The following is a 26,841-nucleotide window of genomic DNA, read 5'->3' as shown; positions in this document are numbered from 1 at the left end:
GTGCTCATTTGCCATATGCAGATATGGTAGTTGGGGAAACAAAAGTAATTTTTTAAAAGCTTTTTTAAAAAATATAATATGAAAGTAGCATATGTTCATCATAGGAAAGAAATGGAAAATTAACCACCCATAATCCTCCCACCCACACTTTTTTTCATTGGACTTGACTGTCTTGTGCATTCCCAGCATTTGTTCTGACAAAAGCAAACAGGCTGCAAAAGTTTAGGCTCTTTCCTATTATCTTTGTTTTTAGGCCTTAAAACCTGATTTGTTTGTTTTGGCCCACCTTTGTTTTTCAATTGCTAGTCCTTCAGTAGCCTGTAACATCCTCTTAAATGAGAATTTCAAGGTAGGATGAGTTTCCTCACACTTTCAGAATGTGTGTTTTTCCAGGTACTATTATTGGCAACACAGATAATGGTATTTACTTAGAGGAAGTCAGATAATGAAGCAGTTAAACAATAAGGTTTCTTTTGCAAGGGCCATGGTTTTAACTGGGCACCTGTTTTGCCTGGTAGGAAAATGTACCTCCTTGATGTTCTCCCTGGGCTCTTACTTGAAGTCACCTTTGAACAAAATGCAATTCTACCCCTGGGATGTTCAAAATGTCTAGATTTCTTTCAAGCAAAAATTAAAGAGGAAGATTCATTATTGTGCAAATTTTTTCCAGAAAGAAAACTAAATTTTCCCTTATATTTTCAGGATTATCATTATTTCTTTTTATTTATTTATTTATTTATTTATTTTGCAGTACGCGGGCCTCTCACTGCTGTGGCCTCTCCCGTTGCGGAGCACAGGCTCCGGACACACAGGCTCAGCAGCCATGGCTCACGGTCCCAGCTGCTCCGCGGCATGTGGGATCTTCCCGGACCGGGTCACGAACCCGTATCCCCTGCATCGGCAGGCAGACTCTCAACCACTGCGCCACCAGGGAAGCCCTATATTTTTTAATGATTCATCACATTTTAAAATTCAGCCCAAGTTTCTGGGGATGTAGAAATCAATATCAAGAGGTATATTCATATTTATATGAGAGCAGTAATTTTTGTACCAAATGTAGAAATGAAAAGATGCATAGTTTGAAAACATATGGACTACAGAAATATTTCAGTGTTTCAGAGAATACATAAAATTCGATCATTGCGTTAATATAAGGAGAGGGAGGACTTCATTCCATAGATCTTTCAAAGTGGAGAAAATATAACTTCTAGATTTTTATTCTTAAAAAGCAAAACACTCTCATTTAATATCCAGAAAACTGTTGCTTCATTCCTCAAGATATGGAATTATCTAACCCCCTCACCCTGCCAACAAAAAGAAATGTGAGAAAAGTTAAACACAATCTGCTTCCATAGAAACTTTCCATCTGATACTTGTTGGCCAGTGTAGACTTTGCCTCTTGCTATTAGAGATAAACCATTTGGTAAAAATCTGTGGATACAAGAAGATCTCTTAAGTAGACTGACCTCATTACTCAGGTCTTAACTAAAAAAGGTAGCTATCTCAGTAATGAAAGCCACCTTACCCACAGTGAGAAATTCCAAATATCACATAATGCCACCCATGGGATCAGAGATGGAGGTAGGCTTTGGAGAAAACGGGGGCATGCTCCTGGCTGCTTCTGATATCCCCTACTTCTGCCGCTCAAAGCTTTCCAAATCAAACTTGGTATTTATTCCCTTCATCTTAGATCAGGAAGCCACAATCATCCTCAGTTTTCTGAACCGCATCTCTTTCAGCCAACTGGACTCACATCAGTGCTGACCAGCAGACCATCTGGCCATGCTTCCCAGTGAGCCACACATGGAGCAGCAGGAAACTGCTCAACACTTTACTTTCTGCTGTGATTAGTGCTGTGAGCTCTTGAGTAAGGCCGCCTGAGTTTGCCACCAAGTTCAATGCTTATTACCTGTGTGACTTTGCAGGAATGATTTCACCTTTCTGTGCTTCCATTTCTTTCACGTGCAAAAATGGAATATTATAATAGATTACAGTTTTGTGGGGGCTAAAGGAGATAATTCAGGTAAAGGTACTTAGAACTCTGTCTAGCATACAGTTAGTGGTCAATTTATGACAGCTCTTTTTACTTGGAGAAAGAATTATGTCATTTATACAAACCTGAACACTCATCCCCCCGCCATATATAAGGTCTACAATCTATGGGTTGAAAGAAGAATACATTTTATTTTGTCATTACTCTTACTATTTCATACTTTTCTGAACTTGTTTTTTTGTTTCGTTTTGTTTTTTTCTTCTCTCTGAACCAAGAAGCTCATCATTCACTGTCTTCTGTTATCTGGGTCCCCATACACAGCACTGATAAGCTTCCTGAAAGTAAACATATGGCTGGACATAAAACCCTCACACTGGAAAGAACCTTAGACATCGCCTATTCATTTAGATAAAATATTGCATTCTTAAGCTATGGTCCATAAAGCAGAAACGCACTTAGTTTTGCATGACTTTAACCATTTACAATGGCTTAGCGTGTTCCCAGTTCAAGGACGGGTTGTTTATACCAGCGAGTAGCAAAATGTCATTTCAAAACTTTCCTGTTTAAAGTTAGAGTCACGCGCATCTAGAATTTAAGTTTGATAGCAAAACATTATCAATTCCAATCCTCATGATGGTCCTGCTGCCTAGTGTGTGAATGTGTAAACGTGTGACTATAGACTCCTCCAGCTCAGCGCAGAGAAGCCCCCTCTCTCTCCCTCGCATTGTGTCAGGTAAGTTTTACAGTTGGAGCAAAGTCTGTTTCTCCCTTTGTTAAACTCACAACTTTCTCTTCCTCTTGATTATGACCAAAATTACTCGTTATTTCTGCTGTTTGACTCAAAGCTAAACTAGCAGTTTTTTCACAATTTTATTTTTCTGATTCCCCAGCATTCTTTTTTTTTTTTTTTTTTTTTTTGGCCTCGCTGATTGGCATTCGGGATCTTATTTCCCTGACCAGGGCTCAAACCCATGTCCCCTGCATTAGCAGGCGAATTCTTAACCACTGCACCACCAGGGAAACCCCATAAGTTTGTTTTTTATGTCTGTGGGTCTATTTCTAGAAGTTCATTTGTATCATTTGAAAAAAGGGTTTTAGATCGTTGCCTTAATATCAGAAATATTTTATCTGGTCAAATATAAACGCAGTCTACAAAATTTGAAGAAAAATTATTTACAACTTTAAAATTGTATGTAATAAGGAGAATGGGCCAATGACATGAAAACGGGCTTTCCCTGGGATGAAATGGCCCACAGAGAGGGGTGGATGCAGGATAGAGAGTGACGGATTAGGAAGGGAGGGGTGGGATGGATGGGTTGGAGCCTAGCGACAGGGAGGTTTGTGTGAATCCAGGATGCCCAGAGTTGAGAATAGAATTAAAATTTAGGCAGCAGTGAATCACCAGGAGATGAATAGAGGAGGTGCGTTTTAGAAACCTTTCCCAATCAGACGGTGTACCATCCTCTGGGTTTCCTATGCATGTTTTAGCTCTTGGAAGATTCCCCTGAACCTGGAGATTTGGGACCCATGGAATGGGTTTGCATTTGCTCACCCAACCTCACCAATCCTCTCAGCCCCAAGAGTGTCCAGCCTTAGGTCTCATCCAGCTGTGGGTCTAGATGTGGTCAATCCAGGTTGCATCACAGCCCCTGAACAAATTTTGTAAGAATTTCTCTCTCTTTCACTGCCTTTGTTTTTTTTGTAATTTATTTTTATAATGGGGTTTAGCTGATTTTCAATGCTGTGTTTATGCCACTTTACACCCGCTTGATTCACTACACCCACTTGATTCACTACAGAGAGATCTCAATAAATACTTTTTAAGATTAAAAAAAAAAAAAAAAATTTAGGGCAGGGAGCCCCGAGCAAACTCATTGGTAAAGTGAGAGTTGATTGAAGTCAATTGATTCTCGGATTCTTTCTTACTCTGAAACTCCTTTATTCTATGAAGGTGTAAATTGACAACAAAAAGAAAATGCAAAAGGATTTAGAAAAAAAAATGGTTTAGGGTGGGCTGGGGCCTTTGGAATAGACTTCAATGAACAGTGTATCTCTGACCTTTTTTCCTCAGAAGCATGTGGCAATCAGCTCTTTCCACTGATTAAAATTTTGGCACTTAGAGGAAAATTTTACATTTAATAGTTCAGCTGCACTGTTCTTATAGGTATTAAATTACATAACACACTTGAGTTTTCAAATTGTTCACCCATACCTAATCTCATCTGATCTTTCCTATCAAGCCCTGAGGGATTAACTAAATGGGTGTTAACCCTGAGGACACTTAAAGGAAGTTAAGTGTTTTGCCCAGAGCTAAATATTTAGTCATAAATTCTAAGACACAGAGCTGAAAAGTCACATCTCCTGGAAACTCTTCTGGTTCTCTTTCTACAGCTTCAAAAAGGTAACAGGGGAGCTTTGTAATGAAAGTAGCTTGAATGTGGACACAAGTATTTGGGGAAATAGCAGTAAGTGAAGGAGGAGATTCCAACTGACTTGTGATCTTGCCATTGGGTGAGGCAGTTGGGAAGAGGAGGAAATTAAGGTAGATACAAGGTTTGTTTTACAGAAATTAGATATAGTGTATCTCTTTCTGCCCTGCACTCTGCTAGGTTCTATGGACAAGGAAGCAACAGTTTTCTCCCTGGAAAGCTTAGGTAAACAAACTGGACAGACACAGGTGAACTTTGAATAAAGTAGTCTAAATACAAGTTAAAATCATGATTGCTGCCTACAGATATGTGAACGATTGGTTTTTAAAACAGATAGAGAGGAAGATTATTTTAATCGTTAAAAGCAAAGCTTTTGGTATCAGAAAAACCTACACTTTCATTCTGTTGGGTTTTTAAATTTTTTTTTATTGAAGTATAGTTGATTTACAATATGTAACTTACAATATGTAAGTTTCAGTTATATAGCACAGCCATTCAGTTTTATATATATACATTCTTTTTCAGATTCTTTTCCCTTATAGATTATTACATAATATTGAGTATAGTTCCTTCTGCTATACAGTAGGTCATTGTGCATTCTGTTTTTGCCATTACTAGCTATGTGGCATCACACAACCAACGTTTACCTCTTTAAGCCTCAGATCTTAAGAATGTATAAGGGTATTGTAACAGCTTTTCATAGAGTCATTATGAGGGTTAATTGAGAAATTGCATAAAAAGCACTAAAACACAGTGTCTGCCACTTAGTATAATCATTCAGTGTTGGCTATTATAATAGATGCCCTAAACTGTGGAAGTTACAAAGAGGAACATGTTCATTTCTGCTTAGCGGTATGTCCTTAGCATCACTGAAGTGCCTGGCTTTAGAACATGCAGGAGAACCATTCCTTATAAAACGTTCATGAGGAGATTTGAACACAGTCTAAGAAAGAACTTTACTGATTGATGCTGGTTGACAATGGTAGAGATAGCCCTGGAAGTAGAGGTGAGTCCAGTGAGAAATTAAAGTGATAGCTCAATAAATGTTTATCAGGAATACTGTAGGGATGTTCACAGTCCCTAAGATCCTTTTAACATCAATAGAATCTGTTCACAATAATATGAACAGCATGAAATGAGGCTGTCAGTGCTGTTCAAATAAAAACTCCAACTTTCATATATATACAATAGTTTCAAACTTTAAAACAAAGAGAAAAGGAGCTTTTAGTGTGCTGGCTGTGAACTCTCCTGTCCTTTGCACACATGACACAAAAATACAGTAGAACTAAAGTGAGTGGTGGTTGGGTTATTTTTGGAAATGGCAATGGGTCTACAGTGGTCCAAACACATGCCCTCACCCAGTCTCGTTGTGAGATAAATGATCAGAAAGCAGGCTGTGAAAATCAGAAAGAATTGCTCTGTGAGGAAAAATAATTGGCTCTTATAGGAAAGACAATGTTAGATCCAGCAGCACCATGTTCTGACAAGACTACTTGTGTTAGAAACTTTTACTATTATTCCTGGAAGTACTTTAGCTATGGCTGGTGTATTTGTTCCTCTCTGACATCTTTATGTAAATGTACTTTCTAGTATTTTTTAAATATTAATATTTTAATAATATTAAAATGGTATACAATGTGTATTATATATAATGTATATATATACACAATGTGTGTAATATTAGGTCTAACCCTCTATACTGTTTTAAGAAAAGAGATGGAAAAGGAATAGCAGTCTTGTCTTGGGGGAATTTTACAAAGTCCCTGTCAACCTTACAGAAACTGATGATCTTAAATAATGACAGTCCTAAGAAAAGAATATGGAAAGTGGAAAGAGACAGAAAGAAGGATGCAGAGAAGAGTGGCAAGTGGGGCTTAGACAGAAACTATGTACTCCTTTCTACTCTTTGGTTATTTGTTCCTATTATTAAAGGAAAAGTCAGAAGGCAATGGGCCATCAGTGATGCTTATGAGAGCAGGTTGTAGATATAAAAGTACAGTATTTACAAGGTGGTAAAGAGAAAAAAGAAAATGCTTTTTCTTTTAAAAGGTAAACTCAAGACTTGTTAAATAGAACTTGCTAAACTGGATTTACGTTTGTACATTAAAAGAGATATAAACAACATGATTTGAAGAATGAATTTCAGATAGGTCTCTCATGATGACCTATGTTTGTATTCTAAGGTTTTAGATTTTTAAGCAATAGTTTGTGAATTGTGAAATAGAATCATTGTAGATACTAACGATAGTAATAGTCTTATTTCTTTGGAATATTCATTTGCTCTAAATGAGGATAGGATACAAGGCAATTTTAAACAGAGTTTTATAAACAAATAACATTATAGTAACTTCTCTAAGTGACCATATTTATTTAGTGTAGAAAGGGAGGTATTATTCATGATTCCTATCTTTTGTTCACATCTGTTTAGTTTCTTCTCTGTAATTTTCTTGTGGTCTTAAAAAAAGCTTATTTTTATTCTTTTAGCTGTCACTTATATTTTTTGTGAAATGGTGATTATGAAACAAAATAGAAAAATAAATAACAGAAGTAGTTAATATATCTGAAACTTCTGACCAAACCATCAGTTTGTGTGTGTGTGTGTGTGTGTGTGTGTGTATGTGTGTGTGACAACTAATCTTGTTAAAAGGATTCTATAATCCCATCTCAGAAACAAATAGTACTATCAAAAACGACTGATGGGATGACCATATGCTTTTAGAAAATTAGGCTCTAATGGCTAATCATAGAAGTTCTGATCAAGGAAATAATAATAAAAACAAAAATAAATTTACTCTTATTAACTAGTCTAGAATAAACATCTCTCACTGAAATGTGTCATCTGAGCAAAAGATCGAAGCTTTTAATTTTCATCTTAGGGTTTTAAGCTGAGATATAAAAATAAGTAGGAGAGGGCTTCCCTGGTGGCGCAGTGGTTGAGAGTCCACCTGCCGATGCAGGGGACACGGGTTCGTGCCCCCATCCGCGAAGATCCCACATGCCGCGGAGCGGCTGGGCCCGTGAGCCATGGCCGCTGAGCCTGCGCGTCCGGAGCCTGTGCTCCGCAACGGGAGAGGCCACAACAGTGAGAGGCCCGCATATCGGAAAAAAAAAAAAAAAAAAAAACAAGTCAGGGCTTTTTTAGGCATCAGAAGTCCTAAGGTGTCATATCCTGATATCTGGGGTATTTGGCTACTTCCTATTGTTGCCAAGTTATGGTGCCACTGTGTGAAATATGAAATGTGCTTTAGGTGACCCTCTGAATTTCACACAAAAATTGTCTAGTGTCAAGACAATGCCTTCCGTACTTTTACACAATATTTTCAAATATATTAAGTGGATATCAGATAGTGTAGTTAGTGCTTCACAGTAATCTTTCTTTGAAGTTTGGCTTGGTAAACTGATGGCAGTGCCTAACTTTCATTGGGTTACTAAGAATAGGTTGCAAATTATCAGCTAAAAAGAGAGTGGGAGGACTAGAAAACGACAGAACCCAAATATTAAAGCCAGCCAGGAATGTCCTAAAAATAAAGAAACATACCCAAATCTACCAAGCACTAAGAAAAAAGCAAATGAAGATGTAGAATCCTCAGGAAATAAAAATGCAAGTGCTTAGTATCAAGTCTGCGGGTTCTTGCATTTTCCTATCTCTGTGTGAGATGAAGCTGTGTGTCATACCCTCATGTGATGGATGACACCACAGAGTTACTGATATAATCACTGAGTTCTCTGATATGATCACAGAAGTGGACAGCTGCAATATGATACCCCCTTTCTGGGACATAGCTGGAGGCCAGTAGTGAAGGAAAATCCGCTCTGTGTGCAGAACTTAAGAGGAGTGCACCTGGTTGTTCATTTTGCTTGGAAGGAGGCATGGGATTATAATAATAATAATATCTATAATGATAAAATTAATATATATAATTAAATAATAATATTTATTTATTTATATAATAATATATAAAATAAAATAAATGTATATAATAATAATTCATGGGCAAGAAGAACCGTAGACCTCCTGCAAGGACTTTGCACCCTCTTCTAGGGAGAGTATTAGTAGGTTATTGGTTGTAAGCAGGATAGTTATATCATTTTAGGTGGAAGTATGACCTTGTCATTGTCCTTTTATGGAGATTAAGTGAGATTTAAGGAGATGCATATGGGTCCAAATTGTCAAGGACTGGTCTTGTGATAGTTAATTTTATGTATCAATTTGACTGGGCCATGGTTTCCAGATATGTGGTCAAACACTTCTAGATGTTTCTGTGAGAGTATTTCTTGTGTGAGATTAACATTTAAATCAGCGGGCTTTGAGTAAATCAGATGGTCATCCAGAATGCTGGTGGGTCTCACCCAGTCAGCTGAAAGCCTTAATAAAACAAAAACTGACACACACACACACCACCCCACCATCCCCACCCCCCGCCCCCCCAAGCAAGGAGGAATTCTGCAGCCAGCAGAGAGCCTTCGGGCTTGAACTGCTATTCCCTGAGTCTTCAGCCTGCTGACCCACCCTGCAGAGCTGCAGATTTTGGATTTGACAGCCTCCATAATCTTGTGAGCTAATTACTGAAAATCAACCTCCCTCTCTCCCTCTCTCTCTCTCTGCCCATATACTATTGGTTCTCTTTCTCTGGAGAACTAATACATTTGTGCTTGCATATAACCACAGAGGTATGACAATGCAATTTACCCACCGACTTGGTACTAAGCATCTGCACCACTTGCGCATGGCCAGTGGCTCTAGACGCTTCTGACAACATGGTGGTCATTCTGCTATGGCTTTAAAACTCCTTTGTCCAGGGTGGCACTGCACACTAGGGGCCCTTTTATCAAGACCTCATCATTGCGTAGAGAAGGATATTTTACAAAGATATAGTGTAGAAGGGTTTTGGACTAAATGTTCATTCAGGTTTTCTGGCAATATGAAAGTTATGGAAAAACTTTATATATATGACTGCAAGATAGAAAGAAAGGATTCTGTGAGGTGGCTGTGTCATCTTCCATGTTCTCAGGCTGGAAGTGAGGTTCTGGAGCTGCTGGAGAAAGTTGATTGAGTGACAAAAGTCAAACAGGTTATGACGGCATTCTTTTCTATACACCAAATTCATGCGGTATCATTAATGAAGAGGATTTTCCCTCCCTTTATTCCTACATATCTGCAGAGACAGTGTGACATTTTGCTACCATCATCTACCGAGGGTACCTCTGCTTTTAGAGATTATGCAGGGCAATCATAGAAGGCCAGGAAGAGACCCTGAGAGCACCAGACTGCCTCTCTGACCGGCCTATGCTTGTTTTCACTTTCTTTAAAGAACAGTTCTTAGTCAACTGTCAAGGCTCACGAACATGATCAGTACAGCCCCTAAAAATACTGGGGAGGCTCATAACAGGAACAGATCAGAAGGCTTTTAGATGAAAACAGAAGTAAAGTATCATGAAACCTAATGGGACTCTCATTTGTAAATTCTATCTTTATAGACAGCAAAGAATTTGGGGGCAAAGGAGAATTTGAGGGGCAATGTAAGGAAAGTAAAAGGAGGATACATTTTTCTGACTCATTGGAAGATTCATCTGTGGTCCTTGGAACAAGAGGCTAAATGGACATTTTCCCAGCCTGGGCAGATGAAAACCTAGATGGCTACCCTCCCAATGGTTTGATTCTCTGGACTTGACGAACTATCCATTGAACGTTGTCTGTAGAAAAGGGCATCTACTTTAGTTCTCTCAAAAAATGGTTATTCAATATGCTTGTTTAATGATCCCATTGGACCCAAAGCCTTGATTTCAAAATCTTCATGTACCTCATGTATAAAATCTAGTCCCTCAATTTTCTGAAGCAACTGAGTAGCATAATATAATATGTAATATAATAGTTAAGCCTGAGTGGGGGGTTGTTTGGTTTGATTTTGTCTTGCGTTTTACAGTGAGGTGTCAAGTGACTGCTAGGGAAACATACCCTTGATTATTTGGTGAAGGGAAAAAAAAACTAAATTTGGTTGAGAACAAATCTTATGCCCAACAATATATAAGGGGCGTATTATTAAACCATTTCATGTATTAAGCATTTTCTACGGATCAGGTACTCTTTGGGGCACCAGGGATACTCTGGAGAACAAGATAGGTACTACTATCGGGCTTCCCCAGTGGCGCAGTGGTTGAGAGTCCGCCTGCCGATGCAGGGGACATGGATTCGTGCCCCGGTCCAGGAAGATCCCACATGCCACGGAGCGGCTGGGCCCGTGAGCCATGGCCGCTGAGCCTGCGCGTCCGGAGCCTGTGCTCCGCAACGGGAGAGGCCACAACAGTGAGAGGCCCGCATACCGCAAAAAAAAAAAAAAAAAAGGAAAAATAGGTACTATCCCTGGCTCACAGAGACTACTTATTAGTTGGGGGAGACAAACAACAAACACTCAGAAAGTCAGCTAATAAAACTAATATGCAAGTAACGGAAACAGAATAAGTGACACTGTGTAAGTGATGTTTGATTGGAGACTGTTAGGCAGGAGAGAAACCTGAATTGTTTGTGTTATCTGGTCTTCAGGGAACTCAAGGTCCAGGGAGTCACCGGAGATTTAAAATAGTAGCACAAAGTCCCTGACAATGGAGGGAGGGGAGAGGCATGCAAAGCATTAGCTGAATTAGGAAGTCACATGAGGGGCTTCTGGGCATTCAGAAGTTCCTTTTTAGATTTATCTTTTCCCAGATATCACAGAACTGTAGAATCAATATTAGAGCTGCAAGAGAACTTCTAGCACGTTCACTTGAGAAATGAATAATCTAAAGGGTTCAACATGCCCAAGTCTGTATTTTAATGGCATTAAGGCATAGCAGGGCCTTAGGAAAAGTAGAAATATCTGTAAGCTTACTTTTGCTTTTGGGAAAGCGCTGTTCAATTTAACAAAATAAATTCAGACTTTGCCCTCCCTGAGTTTAGCAACGCTGTCCGTCTTGGGCATCCTTGTTAGACCCAGGACTTAGCACGGTGTCCGGCACAAAAAAGGTGCTCTGTGGAGGCCTGAAGGATTAAAAACAACAGGCCACCATCAGTTGGTGCTTGTACCTCTTTCTGTAACTCAAGGATAAGCTAAACGACCTAGAACAAGCATCTTCTGTGCTGCTGGCTTTCTCTGACCTGCTTTCAATGATTCTACCCTCTCAACAGGCCCATATTTACATTCTATTATTTTCCATCCACCTTGAACAATTAAAAACTCCTCTGGTTTAGCTTTTGCCTTACTTTCTGCTTTTTCACCTTAAATTTAACTTTTACTTCAAACACGTGGTAAACAAGCACTTATTCTGTTATCGTGGCATTTAGGTCTTTACTGCCTGTTCTGGAACATTGTGTGGAGACCAAGAGAGGAGGGGGGAATTCGAAAAAACGAAGAGGATCACCTTTTCAGGCCTTTAAAGGAATTCCCATCCAACTAGTCTGACCTTGACCCAGCAGATTAAGTGGCCCACACTGTTTCTGCTCTTTAAACACAGCACATAACCGGTATTATTTTGATTTGTTGGAGCCCTTTGCATTACATGATGTGTTCTGTTTGTGGCTGTGGTATGTGTGGAGTGGGGTAAGGAACATAGACACATTATATTTTCTTTTTTCTTCTTTTTTTTTTTTAAGATATGTCATATTTTCTATGTGAGATTCCAACTTGAGTCAGCACTTTAAATTCTTAATGTCAATTACTTTTCTTCGCAATTTACATTAAGTATTAGTATCCCCATTATACGGATTAAGAGATAAAGATGTAGAGAATACCTTGTCTAAGTTCTCACAGGTAATGAGCCTCGGTTGTAGCTGACTTAAGTGTACTGCAAAGATCTCTGTCCTCAGCACATTACTGTCACTGCTGAGCTTGTCGTGGGAGGTGACATAAACATTTTTTTAAAAGTTGCTTTACATAAAAATGATGCCATTCAACCTTTTGCCAGCCACCCGTGCCTCCTGGTTTTCCCACTACGAGTTACTATGACATTTATCTTATTTCGTTGCTGCAATTTGTAGGCAGGCTTTACAGGAAACAGCCCATAAGGGTGGCCTGAGCTTCTGTTGCTTCTTGCTAAATTAATTATAGGGTTAGAAATGGAGTCGACTGGAGAGAGATTTACTTACCCTGAGCAAATGAAAGCTTTCGGGTTTCACTTTTGTTTGGCAAAAGATGTCCATCGGAAATCCAGGCTCCTTATTTACTATCGGCACTTTGTAAATACAGTTGGGGTGAAAGAGAGCCCTTTATATTGTTTTCATGTCTGTTACAACTTTAATATGTGTGTCCCAAGAAGAACTCAGCCTGCAAAGAAATTCCAAGCCCTGTGCTGCCTGAACTCTGAGCTGGGCTGTGAGGCACATAGGGAAAGTAGGTGTGTATGAGGGTTCATCCTGGACAGAGAAAAGGGAGTAAAGCCCAAAGCCCTCTGACTTGATCCTTGCGACAACATCTGACATTTTATCATTACAAATTCATTTTTTTAATCAACCAAGGCCTTTTAAAATGCAAATGCCTAGCAATAAATGCCCAATAATAAAGCTATGTCAACAATATATAAGGCTTTCAGTAAGGACTGATAAAGTTAACCCCTGTGACACCGCCCTGTTCCCTCATCATCAGCCAATCAGAGAATTGTGCACCATCTCCTACCCTGCGACACACGCCCCCCACCTGGCTTTTAAAAATGCTTTGCTGAAACCCTTCCAGGAGTTCAAGGCTTTTCAGGGCATGAGCCACCTCGTCTCCTTGCATGACCTTGCAATAAACCTTTCTCTGCTCAAAAAAAAAAAAAACCAAAGTAATAATAATAATAAAATATAAAGCTTTCAGTAAAGCCATAGTCCTCTTGAATTTAGAAAGTCACAGATAATACTGAATTTTGATTTCAAAAATTGTCCAATTTATTCCTGAATTATTTTTCATAATCATACAGAAAATACCTTGGAGGTCTTTTTCCAGGTCAATCCTGAGAGCCAAATACAAAGCTATCGAATATGTGCTATTCCTTACCCTTCATACTGTATCCTAATTGACAGTCATTTTTTATTTTTATTTCTTGTTCATTGGATTATGCTACATCAGACATTGACAGCGTTATAAAGATGGGGATACAGTGAGTTTTCAACCCAACATAGACCCGTTGGTTTGTTCTAGATTCCCATTCCTCCCATGTCAAGAGCTGCCACTGGCCTCCCTTCTTTAATTTATTCCCTGATTAAAATTAAAAATTTACTACAAAGCCATGTCCACATCCTACCACCAACTTCCCTGTGGCCTGACTTTCCAGAAGGGATGGGCATAGAACATGGTGTTATCACTTCTGACAGATTGCTAATCCCTATGCTGGGTTATAACTATGCTTGTCTAAACTTTTATCCATCTTCCAACTACATAAATTTCCCCATTCCAACTTCCAACATTTCTTTATGTGTTTGTGTGTGTAAATTTGTTCATTTTCAATGAGGTAGGGGTAGTGTAAAAAAAAATGCAAATATCCTTTGAAGGAATGATAGCTGAGTGATCGATCACATTTGGTTTGAATTAACTTTTCAAAACACATTGGAAGGTTTTCCTTCTTAAAAGGGATTTTCCTTGGTGGTTTTTAAGATCTCTTCACAATAGGGCTCAGTCTACCTTTGTAGGTAGTTCCCCACCTGCCTCTCACCAGGTGAGATCATGTTTACCACTGTACCTCCTGCATCTAGCGCAATGTCTGATGCATAGTTCTAGAAGAATCTGTGGATGAATGAATGAATGAGTTCCACCAGGCCTAGAGCGTATCAGACACAGAGGTGCCTATGCAGGCTAATAATCAGCAGTCCTTCAAACGGGTATGTTTTCTAAGACGTTATTAATTCCATATTTATTGGGGTGGGGGGCAGTGAGAGAAAGAGAGGAGAGGCAGATTTGTGTCAGCTAAGATTCTTTTTTTAAATATTTATTTATTTATGTGTCTGTGTCGGGTCTTAGTTGTGGCATGCGGGATCTTTAGTTGCGGCATGCTAACTTCTTAGTTGAGGCATGTGGGATCTAGTTCCCTGACCAGGGATCAAACCTAGGCCTCCTGGATTGGGAGCGCAGAGTCTTAGCCACCGGACCACCAGGGAAGTCCCTAAGATCTTTTTTATTTCACTTGAAAGTGCTGTTATCCACTTCAGCAGTAGCAGCAAGAGAGCCATGTACATTTGCTTGTGTGTAAGGTCTGAGTATGGACCATATTTCCAAATTATGCCAGAGATACTACATAGCACCTTAAACTTTGGTGCCCATACTATTCCCCCTGCCTAGAATGACTTTCCCTTTTTTGTACCTACCTGGCCTTTCCAGGATCAGGCCAAATATCTTTTGTTTGTGGAGACTTTCCTCAACAATTCCAAGTCTGGGGACTTTCCTGGTGGTGCAGTGGATAAGACTCCATGCTCCCAATGCAGGAGGCCCAGGTTTGATCCCTGGTTATGGAACCAGATCCCACACGCATGCCACAACTAAGGAGCCCGCCGGTCGCAACTAAGACCCAGGGCAACCAAATAAAAAAATAAATATTAGAACAAAAAAAAATTCCAAGTCTGCTGCCTCTCCCCAGTAGAAAATTCCCCTCTCTGTTGTTCTGTGGCAGGTTGCTCAGACCTTTGTTTTAACACTCATCGTGTTGTATCATAGTTTACGTGTGTGTCTCCCTACTTAGAATGAGTGCTTCTGTCAAGTCAGATAACGGGATTACTCATATCTGTGTCCTTTGATCTTAATATCTGTACTTACTTGATAAATGCTTGTTAAATACTTGCACGAATGAATAAATGGAAGGGAGGGGAGGGAGTGGGGCAGGAAGGAAGGAGGGAAGGAATGAAGGATGTATCAGTTCAATACCTCCTGTGATGATTAGCTGACAGCAGGGCTTTGAGGCAGTTAGCATTAGTGGGAAGGAGGATGGGAGGCAATATTTCAGAGTTTGGGGGACCAGAGAGTATGTCACTGCCATGGGTGGGAAGTGGGAGAGGCATAGGAGTCAACTTCAATGACAAAGAAAGGTTAACTGAAGGAGATAAATCTGGTCCTATAAGTAAGTTTTGTTACCTCACAATTTTGCCTATCATCTGTCCAACTCAGAAGAAAAATAACAATAATTGCTTAATCCTTAATAATGAAAAAATGCTGTTAGAGAAGACAACATAAGGTCTGCCGAGTAGACGGCTACACGTAGATTATTTAACAAAACCCTATTCCAAGATTCTTATAGTGTATAGTCTTGCTTATTCAACATCACTGCCTTGGGAAAAAAATAAGCCCTGTGTAAATAAAGCATGTAGTTTTGTGGGTTTTAATAACTCAACACTATTATTCTAGATAATGCGTTCTCTTAGTTATCTGCTGTATCACATTCCTAACTCCTTTATGCATGTCGATTTTGACAATTATGAATAGGGAAGGTAATAGTCACTATAGAACCTGTGTTCTATAGATAGACATTTAACCACCATTGCTAGTTACTGATCTATAACAGTTATCCTGAATTAGCTCATTTATCATCATCATTTTGTATTTGATGAATACTGTAAAAAAAAAATGCACTTGGTGACAACCTTCAACAAAAACTGATCCATTTTGTTGCTCTCTAGAGTAATAATTATGTTTTCTGGCATTTCTATGTACTATCTTTGGAGATGCTCCAGGAAAAAGATTTCCGTACGCATTCACCAATAAAACAATAAGTATGGCAACCTAAATGGTGCAGCACAGGATTGTTATAGAATTTATGACAGTTTGAGCAATACAAAATAATCATATTGCCCTGTTATCAATGGAAGACATTTTATCTAAGGAATGAAGACTAACACAGCTGACACATTAAAGAAATAGCCCAAGAGGGGAACTTAATTATTTTGCATGTTTGTCAATTGCAGATGTATTAAAATGGGGGAAAAAAAACATGATATTTTTTTTATATCCCTAAGATTTATATGCATTCATATTTAGGCTTCTGAAAAGATAAATCATTTTAGAAATCGATGTTCATATTCTGAAACTTGCTTGTCAAACCCTGATCTCATTTTATATTGACATGAAAATATTTTAACAGTAAAAAAAAAAGTTAAGTCCTTATATTTTTCAAAATATTTCCTCTAATATGTTGAGAAGTACCAGGAATTTGTTTTCTGCGCCTTTAAATTAAATGGAAAGAATCATATCTTAGTAAAGCTTTCAGGTTGTAGTATTTATAGTTCATCATTAAGGAAAAATTTTACTTAATCACTAAGTAGGAAAGCTAAAATAGTTTTCGTATTAAAATACACAGTGGAAACTGTTTTGTTTCAGTGCAAACATTACATCTTGGTGAATAATTCCCATTTGAAAAGCTAAAATAATTTTCGTATTAAAATACACATACATTGGAAACTGTTTTGTTTCAGTGCAAACATTACATCTTGATGAATAATTCCCATTTGAGAGTTTGATTGCGTTTTCCCAGTATGAGGAATAAATGAGACGATTGGCTTGGGGGAGTGGGGAACTAATTAGCGTATCTCATATCAAGCCGTCTATCTATTTTCTTTGCCCTCACAAGGTATTGCGGAGGCATTATCTGGAACTGATTAAACCCCAGGAGAGAAGTGGGGGAAATCATACATTCGGGAGTAGTTCTCCCGGAGAACGCGAGCGCCCTCTAGCTCGTATTTACAAGCAGATACTGGTGACGTAGCTCGGGCCACTTCGCCACCAGGGTGTAGGAGGGAAGGGGCCGGATTTCTCCCGGTAGGAGCACTCTCTGAACCAAAGAAAGAGGCTGGCGACAGGAAGGAAGAACAGATCAAGCGTTTGAATAGCAGCCACAGGACAACCTAAAGCCTGTGAAGAGTTAGGCGCGCGTTGCACACAGTTCCCCCGCGTACCTCCCCCGACCCCATACACCCGCCGCCGTGTGTCACCTTCCTGTTCGGAAGTCTTAGTAGGTTGCTGGGACAGAACAGGGGGCCCCTGCTCCACCCATCAGGTATCCGGTTGGAAGAAAAGCCAGTCTCAACAACTTGATTCTCTCCGTTAAATGATAAGTTTAGCAGACCATCCGTCTCCAACGGCTGCACGTTAGTGTAGGGGGAGGAGGGAGCACAGCAGACGATACTTTTCTGTTCCAACCACAAATCATACGGTTGTGCCTCTTCTCTGTTCCACTTAGAGCCCTCTAACTTAAATTCCACGTTCCTCCTGGAATGCGAGCAGAGCCTCTTTGAGAAAATGAACTCTGTGCATGTGTTTTGAATTTTTTCTGGACTGATTTGTGATGATAATCAGTCAAGTTACATTTCTTGTGTGTCTTGCTGGGGGTGTAATAAACCCAGGGCACTGATGACTGTAATTTTCTGGACGATGTTGCAACGAAGGGAATAAATGGCCCAGTGTTGAACTTTGCAGCTTGCTCCCTTCCTGTATGTAAATTGCCTTTTATATAAAGTGGGGTTCATAACAGAGCTGGGACAGCCGCCTCTGACTCGTGCTCCCTTATCATCTCAACTTCCAGTCCTATCAGGCACATAGCAGGGAGGCTACTCCAGCCATAACTAAGCTCTACCTCCAGCCTCCAGAAAGGAATCCCCAACCTTCATATCCTAGACAACCTGAAGAATGAAAGAGGAAGCTATAAAATCCCCTTTGAAAGGTTTGTCTGCTTTTATTAAGATAATTTGGATGAAATGGGTAAAACAAAGATGCTTCAGAGGATTTGGGGTTACTTGGCATGGGGGGGCACAGGAGGTGAGTCGCTGGAGGTTTCTTAATCTCATGTTTAAAAAACAAACAGGCAGAAATCCTGGTGCAGTTTGGTGTTTCTGGTCATTCTTCAAAAATTTTGCTTTCTCAAAAGGGGAAGGAACCGGGTGGGAGCGGGGCTGGCCTAGACTAGTTGAAGTGGAGCGTGGGATATGGGGGTACTGGCAATAACAAAGTCATGTTATATGAAGAATCCGTGAAAGAGGAAGCAGAAGTGGGCCAGTTGCTGTGACTTGGAGTTTCCTAAACCTTGCTTTGGGTTGGAGTGTCAGTTTCGGGGAATAGTAAGTGCTTTTTAATGAGTGGGTGCTGAGCAGAATTTCCCAGCCAGCCTCCAGCAGAGAGGATGTATGTTCTCTTCTGCCAGTTTGAGGCTGCTGCAAAGCAGTGGAGGCTACAGATCACGTTAAGACAAATAAGGTGGTTGGTTTGCAAAACAAATTCCTGCCCAGCACCAAAGAAAAACCGCTTCACATGTATTCTTGGTTTGACAGTTAGTAGTTCGGAGTGTGTCAGATCCAGTAGGCAACCTTAAATGGCAGGGCCGTTGGCAGCAAGGGGTCATGGCAGGGCAGGCACCGCAGACATCCCTGACAAGCGCCAGGTACCCGGCCCTGCAAACTTAGTAACTTGCAGCCCTCTCCCCGCTCCTGGCCCAGTCGTTGTGCTCGTGGCTTCCCTGCCGGCGCTGGCGCGAGTCCTCCCACCGGCGGTCAGACTGCAGCTCCCAGGCATCTCCCAGCGGCGGGGTTACTGGAAGGCACCGCACCGCTGCTCTGCAGAGCTTCCCTCCTTCCCTCCCTTACTTTCTGGAGTGGAGGAGGCTCCCGGCTAATCTTTCAGGAGTTAACGAGTCACAAGTTATCTGGGACTTGAGGGAAAGATCGAGGTGGTAAACCTGTAAGAAGACTGCGGGGTCAGCCCTGAATTAAACCGGAGGAGGGGTAGGGAAGACGAGCACAAACTAAGAGATTTGAAGACAATGGGATGCGACCTTGCGGAGTTTTCAGGTCGGGGAGCGGGCGAGGGAACCTCGGGAGTCGACGATGGCCTGGGATGCCGACTCCGCACCGCCCCAGGGTCACGCCAGGTCTGTCCCCTAACTTGCCACCTCCTCACGTGCTTTTGGCAAGGCGGGGATTAAAAAGGCAAGGGGGAAAATTACATGCGGAAAGGACAGAATGTTCCCAAAGATTACTTTAGGGGGAAAAAAAAAGTGAAATGCATATTTTTTTTTTCCTTTAGTGCAGAGACGAATTTTATTTCCGCCCCCTCCCCTCCACATTCCTGACCTCTCTCCCTCCCCCTTCCCTCTTTCTTTCCTTCCTTCCTCCTCTTCCAAGTTCTGGGATTTTTCAGCCTTGCTTGGCTTGGGCCAAAAGCACAAAAAAGGCGTTTTCGGAAGCGGCTCGGCCGTGCACAAGGGCCATTTGTTTGTTTTGGGACTCGGGGCAGGAAATCTTGCCCGGCCTGAGTCACGGCGGCTCCTTCAAGGAAACGTCAGTGTTCTCTGGTCGCCCTCGCCCGCTGCGCGCCCGGCCGCCGCTGCCCATGGGGGAGATGCAGGGCGCGCTGGCCAGGGCCCGGCTCGAGTCCCTGCTCCGGCCCCGGCACAAAAAGAGGGCCGAGGCGCAGAAACGGAGCGAGTCCTTCTTGCTGACCGGACTGGGTAAGCGCCGCCGCCGGCACGCGGGGTCTTGTCTCAACCAACTCCTCCACTAGTTACTCGGATTGGGCGAGAGGGGCTGGGTATTTGGGGTAGTACCAAGGATGGAGAGATGAGGAAGGGGTAGGAGGGCGGCGGGAACCCGGGGACGCGCCGGGCGCTCTGGCCCCAAGCTGGGGCCGGAGATAAGGGCGTGCGGGGCCGCCCTCCCCGGGCGCTGCAGCCCTGCGCCCGACAGATAACCTCAGCTGGCGGTGCGCGGCCGGCCGGCGAGGGCTGCGGAGGCTGCCTTGCGGATTAGGGGAGAGTGTCAGGGTCGGCGCCGGGGCCGGGAGTGAATCCGAGCGGAGAGTTTGAGAAGCCAGAGCGGGCACAGAGCCACCCCGATCGCCTCGCACCGGGCAGAAAGCGCTCTGATTTCCTGATGTGCCGCGACTCTGATTTCCTCGCAGGGCGGAATAAATGAGAAAGGTGGAAAATTACCCCGGCCGCTCCCTCCCTCCCCACCCCCTCCGCCGGCGGTTTCCCCCTCTCCGGCCCGGGAGCCGAGCGAGGCCGACAACTGCCCTGCGCCGGGCCCTGCCCGGGCGGTCCCGCGGCCCCCGCGCCCCCCGCCCCCGCTCCGGGCTGGCCCCTCTCGCCGGGGGCGGAACCGCCTGCCGCCGGCCGCTTTGCCGCCGGGCAAGTCGCGCGGCAGCCGGGGGCGGGGTCGCGACGGGGCCGGGCAGCGCCGCCTCCTCCATGTCTTGTGGGTCCCGCCCTCGCGGCGGCACAAGGCATATAAAGCCGGCGGCGCGGCCGGAGCGCAGTGTTGGCTGAGCCGGTCTCTCGGACTTGACAAGTCCTCGTGCTCTCTCTCTGTGGTGATGACGGTGAAAACCGAGGCTGCTAGGGACACCCTCACTTACTCCAGGATGAGGGGCATGGTAGCAATTCTCATCGGTGAGTGTAGGAATACGACTGGACTTCCAGGTTACGCCAAGTGGAAAGTTTTGAAGGTCGCGGATCAGACTGGTGCGTGTGGCGTCGGATGTTACAAAGCCGTCTAAACGTTTCTCCTCTAATTCGCAGCTTTCATGAAACAGAGAAGGATGGGCCTGAACGACTTTATTCAGAAGATTGCCAATAACTCCTATGCATGCAAACAGTAAGTTTGGTGGGGCGACGTGGGGAAATAAAATTAAGTAGGGAAGTTTCCATTTACCAGCGGTAAAGACATCCTCATCAATATATTGATCAGGAAGCCGACGACTTACCGAGGGTGGGGATCCCTTTTCTCTTTAAGTTCTAATTATTTCAAACATTTAAAGCATTACAATTAATTTGCTGATTTGGCTTGTTCTGGAAATGCAAGGTAAAATTTTCTTTTTTACAAACGTATTTATTTTTGGCTGCGTTGGGTCTTCGTTGCTGTGCCCAGGCCTAGTTGTGGTGCGCGGGGGCTACTCTTTGTTGCGGTGCGTGGGCTTCTCATTGTGGCGGCTTCTCTTGTTGCGGAGCACAAGGGCTCTAGGCGCGCTGGCTTCAGTAGTTGTGGCGCGCGGGCTCAGTAACTCCCGCGGCATAGTGGGATCTTCCCGGATCAGGGCTCGAACCCGTGTCCCCTGCGTTAGCAGGGGGATTCTTAACCACTGCGCCACCAGGGAAGTCCCAATAAAATTTTCATATTTGCCTAATTCACCCCCTCTCTCCTTGAAGAACCACCCTCTGTGTTTAACTGGGTTTATCATTTTGGCTGTTATTTTCTCTCACTGAGTAATTGACTTGGGTGTTTTTAAATACTGAATCCCCCGGAAAGGTTGAGCCAGAAATTCACTATTGGTGTTGGTCTGCCCTCACGTGGCGAGTTAGGATGTTCAACGTTGCTCCTTTCTTCTCTGCAGCCCTGAAGTTCAGTCCATTTTGAAAATCTCCCAACCTCAGGAGCCTGAGCTCATGAATGCCAACCCTTCTCCTCCAGTAAGTGTTCTCTATTCGTGATGCATCCGTGGAGAATCTTGTAAATGAGTCAGTTAGTTTTCCTATGTTGATGAATTATAAAATAGCATTTGAATTAGTGTCAAGGCAGGAATGCCTCGTTGGTTCATGGCAAACAAGTGATGTAAGCACTTAAGTATGAGTCAGTGGAGTATTTTAAAAGACATTTCATAAAAGTTTTCTGCTTAAGAACAACACGATTATATACAGTTTCCATACTCTCATTTGAAATATTTGCATGTATGGATGAAAAGGAGTTTGGAATGTGTTTATAGATGTCTGGGGACCTGCCCCTGTCATTTGCAGATGTACCACCTTTTTGCATTGCTTATACTTTATTAATCTCTATCTTCCTTTGAAGCAAGGATATTAAAAGAAAACCTTTTATTTTCCAGCCGAGTCCTTCTCAGCAAATTAACCTGGGCCCATCATCCAACCCTCATGCTAAACCATCTGACTTTCACTTCTTGAAAGTGATCGGGAAGGGCAGTTTTGGAAAGGTAATTTCACATCTGAAGCTCTCATTATTTATAGTCTTTCATATGCTCATTTTACATCTCCCTGGATGTGAACAGGAAAATGATCTTTAATTTCAATTTCAGGTTCTCCTGGCAAGACACAAAGCCGAAGAAGCATTCTATGCAGTCAAAGTTTTACAAAAGAAAGCGATCCTGAAAAAGAAGGAGGTATGAGATGGGCTTGGAGATAGACATTCAGTAGACATTACCTTGCCATCTTGGTGCCACGTTGAAATTTGCCACTAAATCTTGATTGTCCTTTTTCTAGGAAAAGCATATTATGTCGGAGCGGAATGTTCTCCTGAAGAACGTGAAACACCCTTTCCTGGTGGGCCTTCACTTCTCTTTCCAGACGGCTGACAAACTGTACTTTGTCCTAGACTACATTAACGGTGGAGAGGTGAGCAGAGAGGATGGGAGCTGACCCCTGGCTGTCCCATGCATAGCCTGCTTTGTTTTAATTTGAGAGGAAAGTTTTTAAAAGATAATTAGTGGGGGAAGAGTTACCAGATTTAGTATTTCCTTTAACCTGCCAGCGTTCAGATGGCTTATAAACTATTTAGGGCCACTTCCTGCAATTGTCCTCTTCAGCTATATATGTCAAGACAGAGCCAATGCATTGTCCGGGGTTTTTGGCAACCCAGGCTAACTCTGTTCTATCTCCTACAGTTGTTCTACCATCTCCAGAGGGAGCGATGCTTCCTGGAACCACGGGCTCGGTTCTATGCTGCTGAAATAGCCAGTGCCTTGGGTTACCTGCACTCTCTGAACATCGTTTATAGGTGAGCTGAAGGGCTCTTAAGACTCCTTTCCTTGTGTAAAGGAGACATAGCCCGGCCTTTGACAGGGCCTTAAAATAATCTGTTTAGGCACAACTTGGTCACCTAAAACCAGGTCCCCGGCATGTGACCCATCTGTTGACTCCCTGCCACGAGGGAACTAGCCAATGAGGATTGTGCCTCATCCAGAATAGATAAACAGAACAAGGACCCCCTTTTAGATTCACTAACACAACTACAGAGAATGCAAAGTGCTTCCGATAGCCCTAGTGGTGATCTTTACGGAGGATTGCTAATGCGGTGAAATTAACTTAATACGACTACTTTCCTTTTTTTTTTTTTTTTTTTTTTACAGAGACTTAAAGCCAGAGAATATTTTGCTGGATTCACAGGGACACATTGTCCTTACTGACTTTGGACTCTGCAAGGAGAACATTGAACACAATGGCACGACATCCACCTTCTGCGGCACACCCGAGGTAGGCGAACTCCTGGTCCACACCCCTCCAGGAAGGGATCACTGCAGTGACTCTTAACTACTGAAAGAACAAGCTGTTTTCGGAGATGATTTAGTCCAGTTCAGTGCAAGTAAAATACACTGGCTGTTGGAGGCATGAGAAATTCCAAGGCCTCACGTTGCTTTAATTAAAGTGAGCTGTTTGTAAGGTCCACACTATAAAAGGTTCTAAACCCCTAAGTAAGATATCTGAGGAGGGCCCAATAGCTTTCAAAACATCAGGACATGTAAGTGGCCAGTCAGCCTCAAAGCCAGCAGTTTTATCAGGAAGTAGTTTAAAGAAATATACCCTCCAAGTGGACCCAGGGTCTCTCAGCCCTTTCAAAGTGCATGCCTGGTCTTGGGATTGCCTCGTTTCAGGGGCTCTGAACTCTCTTTTCCTGGTCTGTCTTTCAGTATCTTGCACCTGAGGTACTTCATAAGCAGCCTTATGATAGGACCGTGGACTGGTGGTGTCTGGGGGCCGTCTTATATGAGATGCTCTATGGCCTGGTGAGTAGCCCATTGAAAATCGTGAAATATTGCCCTGGGTTGATACATTTCTCCCTAGAATGTAGTCTTAAAAATCTAGACTTAGTCTTAAAAATCCAGACTTATCTGGGCACACAAGCCCCATTGCAGACCTGATCATCACGTCTTGCCCTCTATCAGTATGCTTATCAAATGCTGATGAGAGAGGCATACTGGTTAAGCTATAGGTATTTTAGGGTAAACCGTTACCTAGTGGATTTTTTTCTTTTGTAAGTTCACATTTTACTAGGTGTGACCACACTTAACCTATGTGAGAGTGAAAAACATGGCTTATTAACATCTACCCCCCGATAAGGGTGGAAAATGTAGACACTTAAAAATCTAAGGCAAAGAAAACCTATCAGGCGATAAACTTTGTCCAAACCAGCTTCGTATATTACGTTTAAGTCTTTCTTGGTAATGGATGCTCTCCAAAACTTGCAGTTAAGTGGTAAGTAATCTTCCTGCTTCTTTCAGCCTCCATTTTATAGCCGAAACACAGCTGAGATGTACGACAACATTCTGAACAAACCCCTCCAGTTGAAGCCAAATATTACAAATTCTGCAAGACACGTCCTGGAGGGCCTCCTGCAGAAGGACAGGACAAAGAGGCTTGGTGCCAAGGATGACTTTGTGAGTCATTTTTTCCTCTCCTCCCGGGCTGCATGGGTAGAGCCCTAGACCTCGCCGCCCTTCTTGAATTTCACTCTTCTAAATTTGTGCTCCTTTCTCAACAGATGGAGATTAAGAATCACGTCTTCTTCTCCCTAATTAACTGGGATGATCTCATTAATAAGAAGATTACTCCCCCTTTTAACCCAAATGTGGTGAGTATCTCTCTCATGAGTGTGCACAGGCCCAGAGGGCCTTTCTTTAAGTCAGAGTTGCTGTTGGTAGTGGTGGAAGGGGAAGGGCCCTCAGGGAATAAATTGGCGTTCGTAAGCCATTATTTTACCCACAGAAGAAAGTAGAACTTTTGTCCCAACAAAACTCAGGTTATTTTTCCACACCTTTTATAAATTACGGTAGCAAAAGACGGAAAGTAAGCGTGGTCCTCATAGTTGAAACTTTGTGTGGCCTTTGGGTTTTGTGCTTGAAATGGTTGCTGATGGTGGAAGTTGCCATATGGTGCCTGCATGAGAATTTCCCTTTCTTGTCTCCATTGTGAATTCTTGACATCGAGTACTGTTTTCTTCCCTTCCTGCATCAGAGTGGACCCAGCGACCTGCGGCACTTTGATCCCGAGTTTACCGAAGAGCCAGTCCCCAACTCCATCGGTCGGTCGCCCGACAGTATCCTCCTCACAGCCAGCGTCAAGGAAGCGGCCGAGGCCTTCCTGGGCTTTTCCTACGCACCTCCCGTGGACTCTTTCCTCTGAATGGTCTTAGGGTTGGTTGTGAAGGATTTTACGGGCGTTTTTGAAATGTTTTAGTTAGCCTTTTGGCAGAGCTGCCAGCTGACAGGACATCTTAAAAGAGAATTTGCACATCCCTGGAAGCTTGCACATCTTGGCAATCTTATTGCACACTGTTTGCTGGAAGCTTTTCGAAGAGCACATCCTCCTCAGTGAGCTTGTGAGGTTTTCCTTTATCCTTCCTTCCAATGTGGTGCTATCTCTGAAATGAGCAGTAGAGGGCCGCCCCAGGCAGATGCAGTGGTCTCATTCTTAGGAGGACGCTGTTCGGAGAAGGAGCTTCTGAAGGTCTGTCCGGGCCGTGATAACGCATCTTATGAAACGTGCCTTTTCTGATGAGATCGTGTTAGCTCCAAAGTTCTTCCTGTTGCTGAGTGTTTCCGTTCTGTTTTTCCTTGTGGACTTTCCTGTGTGATCAGCCGTATGAGTGTGGTATGCTTGCTCACAGAAGGACTCAGTTATAAGCATCAATGTGACACTTGCAGGACACTACAACGTGGGACATTGTTTGTTTCTTCCATATTTGGAAGATAAATTTATGTGTAGGCTGTTTTTTTTGTAAGATATAGTTAATAACTAAAATTTATCGAAAATGGTCTTGCAATGACTTGTATCCAGATGCTTAAAGAAGCATTGCTGCTACAAATATTTCTATTTTTAGAAAAGGTTTTTATGGACCAATGCCCCAGTTGTCAGTCAGAGCCTGGTGTTTTCATTGTTTAAAATATCACCTGTAAGATGGGCATTATTTATGTTTTTGGGTTTTTTGTTTCTTTTTTGCATTCCTGATAATTATATGTATTGTATAAAGGAAGTCTGTACATTGGGTTATAACACTAGTATATTTAAACTTCCAGGCTTATTTGTAACGTAAACCACCATTTTAATGTACTGTAATTAACATGGTTATAATAATGTACAATTCTTTCCCCCCCTCCCTACCACACACCTTTTTTTGTGTGTGATAAACCAACTTTGGTTTGCAATAAAACCTTGAAAAATATTTGCAGAAATTGTGTCATGTGTGTTATTTTGTAAATTTTAGTTAAGGGGGCAATAGCAGATCTCTTTAAAATTTAAAACCGGGGAAATGGCTGCTGTAGTTTACAGCTCAGTGGCTTGATTTCCTCCAATAGCATCAGCTTCTGACTCTAAGAGAGAATAGGGTGGTCTTAAAGCCAATTATTTTTTTTTTTCTTTGGTGGGAGGCTGCATTGCATGACTTGCAGAATCTTAGTTCCCAGACCAGGGAGAACCCATGCCCCCTGCAGTGGAAGGACA

General features: G+C 42.4%; 1 protein-coding gene across 6 annotated transcripts in view; it reads left to right on the top strand.

The window, feature by feature from the left end:
* The window catches only part of SGK1 (serum/glucocorticoid regulated kinase 1), a 111,241-nt gene extending 84,675 nt beyond the window's left edge, over positions 1 to 26,566 (top strand). For 2 of the 6 annotated variants that reach the window (XM_060283590.2, XM_060283591.2), the window contains 11 exons: positions 20,917 to 20,992; positions 21,729 to 21,804; positions 22,218 to 22,322; positions 22,425 to 22,508; positions 22,609 to 22,740; positions 23,010 to 23,122; positions 23,475 to 23,598; positions 24,033 to 24,128; positions 24,624 to 24,779; positions 24,884 to 24,973; positions 25,357 to 26,566. In XM_060283590.2, coding sequence (XP_060139573.1) covers positions 20,917 to 20,992; positions 21,729 to 21,804; positions 22,218 to 22,322; positions 22,425 to 22,508; positions 22,609 to 22,740; positions 23,010 to 23,122; positions 23,475 to 23,598; positions 24,033 to 24,128; positions 24,624 to 24,779; positions 24,884 to 24,973; positions 25,357 to 25,524 — 1,220 coding nt within the window. In that variant the 3' untranslated portion in view covers positions 25,525 to 26,566. The other 4 variants (XM_060283595.2, XM_060283593.2, XM_060283592.2 and 1 more) reach the window with 4 other exon arrangements.
* Positions 26,567 to 26,841: the final 275 nt, after the last annotated feature.

The sequence above is a fragment of the Globicephala melas genome, chromosome 14 (assembly GCF_963455315.2).
Source record: "Globicephala melas chromosome 14, mGloMel1.2, whole genome shotgun sequence".
Lineage (NCBI taxonomy): Eukaryota > Metazoa > Chordata > Mammalia > Artiodactyla > Delphinidae > Globicephala > Globicephala melas.
This window is presented reverse-complemented; position numbering and strand designations above follow the sequence as displayed.